This window comes from Alosa pseudoharengus, unplaced genomic scaffold, assembly GCF_046254945.1.
Source record: "Alosa pseudoharengus isolate Yale_2024_CS ecotype anadromous, Long Island Sound unplaced genomic scaffold, YU_APseudo_1.1 YU_APseudo_1.1_scf_2, whole genome shotgun sequence".
Classification (NCBI taxonomy): Eukaryota; Metazoa; Chordata; class Actinopteri; order Clupeiformes; family Clupeidae; genus Alosa; species Alosa pseudoharengus.
Genome location: NW_027468663.1, coordinates 4,379,548 through 4,388,397, shown reverse-complemented (window position 1 = coordinate 4,388,397; position 8,850 = coordinate 4,379,548). Strand labels below are relative to the sequence as shown.

Genomic DNA, 8,850 nt, shown 5'->3' with positions numbered 1-8,850 from the left:
ACATTAATGTGTTTACATTACATACATTTAATTATTATGTTTTTTTTTCTGAGTGGTGTCTGTTGCAAATGCATGGAACAAAATGTTTTCTCCCAAAATGCTGAACAAGTGTACTTAACCTAAGCATGGACTAGCTAGTGAGCTCTCCCATGCCTGTCCTTGTTTGTCTTTGAACATGGCTGCCAGTTATGCATGAGGCCCGACATCGCAGCCTTCTCTTAAGATACAGGAGTGCGCATGCGCTGAGCTGGGACGACATCCTGGTTCTGCAGGGCTTAGGAGTTTTACCGGCGACGCCATGATGGTCTTGCATCAGGCGTTCCCCTAGATGCTGGATGAGTGTGTCAGACAAATCACTGAAGGGTAACAGACCGCCCTCTCGCTCTTCTCTAAACTTCTATCAAATGCTGATCTGCTTGTTGAGTTTTGCACAGCCTATAGGCTACAGTTTATGTCAAGAATTACTGAGGATCTTTTAAGATGACAAGGTTGTTTTAAAGACCATTGTGCCTGCAGTGCGTAGTGTGCCATAGAGATCATTACACTGAAAACTTATGTAAGTATACAGTTTGATTTAAAGGGATGATACAAATTAAATTTACATTTGTACGATACAAGCTTTGCAAGGTGAATTTAATCTATACAGTAAATATACTCTGAGCAGTATTTTACCATCTGACTACAATCCCCCCCCCCCTTTCACAGGAAATGTCCTGAGAAAGGGGAGGGGCCTGGGATGTAATCTATTGCTAAGAGTCCAGTCTGTGCCAGCTGCACTAGCCAATCATGGGACTTCCAATGAGACTGACATCCCAGTCTGCCAGTTAGTTTTCATGCACACACTAGACTGGGGGGGTGAGGGGGGGTGGATTCCTATTGTGGTCAAGTCTACACGTCTGGCAGAAGTGAGCAAGAAGAACCTAATATTGTTTATTGCATTTCACTCAGTATTACTTGGTTAACATTAACATACACTGTAGTGAATTTCCTTTTCTTTTTAATCTGTGTATTACAGGAATGGAATCTCCAGGTAAAAGTTTTGACAATTGTATACAATCTCCTTTTTCATCACAGACCTCAACAGGCCTAACATTTTCTCTCAATGCATCTCTTGAAAACTTTCATTGAGCTGCTTTATGTACTTTGTGTGTGTGTGTGTGTGTGTGTGTGTGTGTGTGTGTGTGTGTGTATGGGTGTGTGAGAGAGTGAGAGAGAGAGAGATGCATGTAAACCTGTCAATGAAAATTACTGTCAGTACTCATTACAAAAGTAATTAATTAATTTTCTTAGTATTGATGGAGGAACTTTAATATTGTTACATATTAACACCATCTTTCACCTGCAGCTGATGCAACAACAACTTCTTAAGTGTGATTTGTCACTTTCAAACTTTATTGACTGTTGATGAGCTACCCTGAAGAATGTTCTCAGTGCAGCAGGCCATCCCTATACTATCCAAGTGTGTAGTCTGAGCTGCTACTTGACACATCAGGGGTTGCCACGGTGCCATTGGCGAGACCTCCAAATGATGAGCCAAGCTGGACTCCTTTCCCATGCGTTGGTTCTAGGTGCATCTGCAATATGTTTCTGGAATGACCACTCCAAGTCTGTTTGCCCTCAGTGAAAACAGAGCCTTCAGGCACAGTATGTAAACTGGATGACGAACCATTTTTTTTTCTCTGAAAAAACTAAACTTGATCTCAATGGAAAAAGGAGGCCCTCTTCTCTCATTGAGAAATGTGATGGAAAAGTGAATCCTGTCCCCTTACTCTGCAAAGTTCAGCCACAGAGATGTAGCATTAACTTGTATTTTAACAAGATTAAAATATATTTGTCCTGGAGATTAGCATACTTAAGTCCCCTTTTGCCTTTTCAGCAGTGGTAGTGTGCTTTGATCTGTGTTGCGTGGCAAGAGCCTGGCTTTGGCTTGGCCATCCGAGTGCCAAGTGTGAAATTGGCCTGATGTCATCTCCATTCTTCACCTTCTCTATCTTTCACTGGCTTAATTATATTTCCGCCACAAAGCCCCAGCACTTAATTGCATATTCAAGTTTGATAGGAAGCATTTAGAAACTATGGATAAATAACTCAGTGGGGTAGGGGACAGGAGGGGTCTTTTGTATGACAAGCATACAAGGACCATCAGTAGGCCTACTTGATGTATTTTGTTTCCATGTGACTGGCCTTTGGCCTATTGTTTTGCAAAAGTTAAATGGACCAGTTGGACTCTCCAACAGGTGTTCTTTAAAACATTTTAACAAATATTTGCTAAATGTTCTTACAATGTACTCAAGTTCTGTGCATTCTAACAAGTCTGCTGAAAATGTTGAAATGTCCTTTGGTTGTCCATCTGAAAACATGTGAAAATTCTGCTCTGGCATATGTCATTCTACAACCTCTATTAACTCATTATTGGCATTTTTGTAACTTTACAAATTGCATGAAATTGAATTAGATGTACCTCACTTCTACAACCATATTTTATCCTTAAACCAACTTTTTTGCCGCGTAGTTGACAGTAACAACTCTTCGTTCGTCTGTATGTCCGTGCGTCATAGAGTTCTGTCTCGTGGCACTTTTTCCATGGATCAGAGGGGGAAATGGGTCGCCAAAGTGTAATGCAACACACCCGGACTTAATTCGGAGGTGTGCAGATAGAGGACTGAAGGAAGCGAAGCACCTGCAGCTGTCACACAAGGCTTTGACCTTCAACGGGGTCTCCCGGCCACAGACTCCATTCAGGAGCCACGCTGCGCGTCTGAGCGGCACCGGCCTTTCTCTTCCCCGAAAGCCTCATCAAGTCAGTGACCGTTGGGCGTTACTTCCACATACAAGCTGAGCCAGAATAGAAATGCAGATGAGCTTTTCTGGCATTGAAGAGCAGGTCAATGCTGGGGATGATCTTCAGATAGCATGGCTTTTGTGGGATATTTTCAATTGCGACTTAAAAAAACGCACCAGCTTTCAGGTAACTTTATTGCCACATGTTCGTCCTTAATTTTTCGAGACTACAAGAGTTTTGATCACTATCTGGTTGCGTATTGTAGCCTATTTAGGCTATGATTTGACACCAAATACTCTTTAGACCGTTGATAAACTATTTTTATGGCTTGTGTATGTTCGTCACTGGCATTTGTCAGTATCTTAACTATCTTAAGAGTCGTGTTTTCTTTTTCAAAAATGCTTGTCTCGAGGAAATACATTTGATAGCCTATTTCTAACACTCATTGTGTACCAAGCCACGTGTCTTTTATAACTCCAAAGCTACCTGATTGCATGTTTTTTCTTCATTCCCTTGGGAAGAGTGGTTGTATTATGCGTATAGACCTGGGTGCGTTTGCGTGTCCTTTTCAAGACCGTTTTGTTTCAGTCAGCAGGAAATATACAATGTAGGCTATGGCTATATTACGAATCAGTGTGAAGTAAGTCTATAAGGGTAAAGAAAACTTAGAACACGTGTTACAGTGAAATGTAACAATGCAGTAGCAGTCTTTTTTTTTACTTTTCCGCAGTTTACGCAGTATGTTTAGGTCTACAGCTGAATAGACTATTGTGTAAAACTTGAGACCTATATATTTCATGTTTGGAACATGCGTCATTTTAAAATAGCCTTCTTTAATGTTCCCATAACAGGCCAAACTTGTACTAAAGTTAAAATATGACGTGTTTTAGGGGCAGTGTTTCGTGAGGGTATGGTGTGGACTTCTCTTACCACTAATGCATTTTCTGAGTTTGCTTCTTGGGATGGGAAATTTTACATGTAGTAGGCCATACGACACTCCATTTTCCATATACGATTCTCCAATTAATCATGGTTCCTCTAATTGCGTTATAGGACTAAGTTGTGCAGAATGAGGGTAACACAATCTTCAGTGTATTGGCCAATATGCAAATACATACATAAGTTCTATAAGGTACCCTACTAGTGTTACCATTTCTGGGTGTTTGGTTACACTTGGGGACGTTTTCCCCCAAAACTAACATGCTATAGGCCTATCACTTGCAGAAATGAAAACAGTAGCCGAAGTCATCGTTTTGAATCCAGTTTTATTTCTTTACTCGTTTTTCAGTTCTCAGGCTGCAATTATACACACATTATATAAAATTATGTACAGTTGCTTTCCTCAAAGAGAACCACTTGAAATAATAATAAAAAACATCACACATCAAATGGTTTGTTTCTCTTTTTTGTATTCTGTTATGAACTGAAGGCAATGGCCCATTATTGATACAAAGGGTGGGGTTTTTAAAAATGATTTTTTTAGACCACAGTTCTCACAGGAAAGTTCATTAAAGAACTTAAGGCAAAGTGTGTTCGTTTGGTGAGTCTCAATTCATACACACTTTTAAAATGTTCAATTAACACACTGCACACCATAACACTGATTCCATCTGCAACTGAATGCCACGCTCATTCCTTGTTTTGTGAAGTAGGTTATGACTAATTGCAGCTTTCATGCAAAGGCCTCACATTTTTCATCAATAAAAGAAGTTATTGCAAGATAAATAAGCAATGTAAACACATCCGTTCCTTCTCTGAAAAAGTAACATCTGAGCATCAGAACATTTTTTCTTGGCGGCGTTTCAAACAATAAAAAACACTGAACTACCGGTAGGCCTAATCAGTTGGATCAAGAGTTTATATGCATGTCAAAAATGTATCAGTATTTAAAATTGCAATATGTTGTGTGTTTGTGTCCTTCATTTTTTATTCTGGTGCGTTCAGGTCAATAGTCAAATATCTAACTTAGTTTAAATCATTAGCTACATTTCGGCACATTATGAACTTAAACCTGTTTATTTTTTATAAGAGAGGTTAAAATATTGCTTTTTCTCATAAAACTATATCATATATCATACAAGCCTCCTCTGGCATCGTACGTTTAAAATGATATTTTACATTCTACTAATAGAACTCTACACCAGATGTGCGTCAAGTTACAACAGGTCATAAATATGTTTTACCAGAATTTTATTAGTTTATGCATTCGATGCCTTGGGAGTTATAAAGTTATGTCAGCTTTCCATATAACCTAACCTAGAGTACTGCATGACAACTTCCACAACTCTGGCCCATAAATACCCTAGTCTATACAACAATGCTGTCAGCTTGTGGGAAACTTCATATCAATGCCACATAAATATACCAGCTCTTGAGAAATGACATTCAATCATAATAAAAACAAGGAACAGGAAACACACTGAAATAAAATAACATTAACAAAGCCGTCTGCCATGTAGTTAAATCACAGTTGCCTGAATGCAGCAGAAAAAATCTTTGGACTTCAGCATGAATTTCATAGATACTGTAATGTGTCAACGTCAAGTGCCAATCAAAAGCGCTTGTTCAAAAAGTTTCAGAAAATTATACAGCAATATTTGCAAACATTTTTTGTTTGTTTTACAACAGCATACTTGTAAATTATAAGCTATATACACATAATATTGCAGAATTATAGGTACTCCATACATATTTCAAACGCATAAACGCTGGTATTTTTGTACACTGGCCCTTTAAATTATTGCATTTTATTATTTTATTTTTTTGTCTGGCATTAATCACTGTCTGATTTGTCTTCTTTTGAACTTGAGGCATGATTGTAGAGTCCCTGTGCCATCAGTTGGATTGCTAGTGAATTCTTGCCCCCGGTGGCTTTCTTGATCTTGGCCCTCTTGTTTTGAAACCATATTTTGATCTGAGATTCGTTAAGACCAAGTTCTTGTGCCAGACTCTGCCGTCGTTGCTCTGTAAGATATCGGTTAGTCTGAAACTCTGCCTTCAGTCTCTGAAGTTGCTCGGCTGTAAAGGCAGTTCTAGGACGCTTGTCTTCTTTGCTTGGTGTTTTTTTCTTTGGTTTGCGAGATCTTGGTCCTGTGGTTTCCAAAGACAGAGCAAAATGGATTAGTGACTGAACGTGCAGACGCAAAGGGGACAAATCCTATAGCCAAAATGGCTCACAGTTGGCACAATATCATCATTACAAGGCCAAAATAGACTATTAAGAATGCTACTTGCTCAAATGTATAGCCTAGCTTACTTATAGGCACGTCTACATGATACAGGCAGACGCACAGCATTTACTGATGTGGATTGAATGAATAAGTAGCTATCTCATAGTTGCCGGAGTTCTGGACAGGGCTGTGGATGAGTGCTTGGGGGTGGGGTGATGATTGAAACGAAGGGAGGGTGGGGGGACTCTCTTTTCACTTACTGTTTCCATAGGAACCACATTTGTAAGCTGGAGTTGTTCATAAACTTGTTATACATATCCTGAATAACAGTATGCTCCTTTTTTACCATTCAAATCGAAATTTCATTCGAATCGGAGTTTGATTCTGTGTCGCACATTCACCTGTTTTGGATGGGGTACGATAGGCTATTGGTAGCCTACCTTATTATTATAAAGATAATAAAACCAAAAAGGCCTATACGTTTCGCCTAGTTTTCTGACGAGATCCTCAATTCAAAGACCACATTTTTCTTGGGAAAAAAAAGACTTCTTGAAGTGGTCCATGGTAATCGATGTGTAAAATATTTGGACTACTCACTACTATGATATTTTCTAACATGCTTGTATAGCTTTGCCACTTTGCAAAAGAGACAAGGGCATAGGCCTAGCTGAGCTGGCTAACCCATGAGGGTAAACACCTGCAGGAGGCTATATTTGACGTCGTAGGCTATATTATCGTACCTATTGAGTCCCATTTTCGAGTTTGTCTAGTGTCTTAGACTCTTAACTGTTCATTGAAAATGTATAAATAGCATATGAGTGACTCATTTATTGGAATAATAGGCTCTCTCTTATTTTGCATAGGCCACCACGACGAAATAACATTGTTAGAAGTGTTACAATATTACAACGTTATAATGATACAATGTTAACAGTGAAAATGTTCATGGTTTCGATTTCTTGAATGTGAATATCTGCATAATTTCAGTTTTACTAGTAGCCTAGGCTACTCGCAAGCTAATTTCACCCATTCGATGTTTTAATAGTCCTTCAGATAACCAGTTAAATTCTGACGTCAATGTGATTATTAATTTATTCGTTTATTTATTACTGCACTTTTGGAGACGTTTGGACTTTTTTTACTGGAATGCGTGCATTTCCTTATGCATCTGTCCGAAACAGTTCTCACTCATGGATTCAAATCCATTGTCAAAAATATGCAAATTCAATATTAACAAAAGCAAAGACTGAACAATGGCGCAAAACGAAGTTTTGGACATTCTACCAAATTATTAAAAGTAATTTTGCTATCGATGTTTGTGAGCTCTCTTATGCCTGGATTAGAACAATTAACTTTATTAGGTTATTTTTCTTTATTGCAGTCTATATCTAGACTATCGTGTATGGTTTCTGCTCTTTGAATTAGCCTAGGGGGTAAATATTTCTTTAAAATAGGCTAATGGAAAAAAATGCCAAATGTTTAGCGTAATGTTTTCCTTAAAGAGAAAAGTTTTTTATATATATATATATATATATATAGGCCTATAGCCTATTACACATAGCATATACGATTGTGGTAGCCTATTAGGGTCTACAGCTTATAAGTCTCGTAAAATTGTAGCCAACACAAAGATAGCTTTCTTAAAACTGAAAAAGCAAGGAATACTAACCCACAATTTACATTTTTTATTTCTGTAATACTCTCTTATCTCGGAAAGGCCTACTATTTATGTTGTAGGCTATGTGGATTTCCCCCCCTGACGCCATTCAACGAAGTTTAATAGCCTAGTTTATATATAGACTATAAAACAACAGCAAAACAGGTCTATATCTATGTTATGCCACCATTCCCAACGTTAGTAACTAAAATATAGATTAAAAAATAAATCAAACAAATGGACAGATTGTTGGCGGGCGTAGCCTAGTCATGGTCAAAGTGAACTAATTATTATTCCATGCAATGGGGTTTCCGGAGATCCCTGCATCCATTCAAGGACCATTTCTTTACCCGCTATTTAAATAAATTCAATTGAAACTAGGCTATCAGAGAAATTATCAGTCGAACCGACATTTTGCTGTAATATCCAAACAAAATGCAACAAATACTGAAGTGCATTTTTGGAAGGTAAAAAAGTTGGCGCTCACCTGATGATGGCCGATCCGAATATCTGGTACAATACACCCAGGCCGGCCAGAGCATGGGCTGTGAGGAGGGGGAGTTGTTGGTTTGCGAACTATCCGAGTCCGAGCTTAGGCACTGATCCCCACTCTCTTCACGGGGCTTCAGAGGCGCTTCCTCAGCAATGCTTGATTTCTTCGCTCCATTAATGGAACTAGGGTTCGAAGTTCCTTCTTCTGCTACAGTCCCTTCCACTTGACCCAGTCTTAAACCCGAAGAATGATTCTCCCGTCCTCTTCGAATACCTGATTCGCGGTTCAAGGTCCCCTCTTTCCTGCGTCCAAAGTCAGGTCGTAGAATATTGTCGATGAAAAAGTTGGTAATTCGGTGTGGGAGAAGGTTAGCCGGTGCTTGTAATAGTGGAAGAATGGCTCGGTTGGATTCATCGCCGGAATCCTGGCGCTCTGCATCTCTGTTGCTATGATCATTTTCTTCCATTCTGAAATACTCTCCCAGCACTCGATCTTTAACCCTTTTCTCGCTCTCCCGCACACAAATATACGAATTCCAGTTTCAAAATATCTTTCTTTTCTTTTTGTTATTTATAATTAAAAATTTGAAAAGAAACACGCAAAATCCTCTCACCAAAGACGATATTCTTTAAATACCACAGAGCCGCCTTTGGTCGTGATCACAAAGAAAAACCATACTTTTACTATTTAAATCCAGAGCAGGTTGTTCTTTTCATCTCATTTGTGTTATTTGGATTTCCCTGCAAAA

At 38.8% G+C, this 8,850-nt stretch overlaps 1 protein-coding gene across 1 annotated transcript; it reads right to left on the bottom strand.

The window, feature by feature from the left end:
• Positions 1-5,555: 5,555 nt before the first annotated feature.
• Positions 5,556-8,568, bottom strand: en2b (engrailed homeobox 2b). Its single transcript, XM_076295701.1, has 2 exons — positions 8,097-8,568; positions 5,556-5,872 (listed from the first exon to the last, which is right to left on the bottom strand). Exons 1-2 carry the CDS (start codon positions 8,566-8,568, stop codon positions 5,556-5,558), a joined length of 789 nt encoding a protein of 262 aa, XP_076151816.1.
• Between the last annotated feature and the right edge of the window lie 282 nt (positions 8,569-8,850).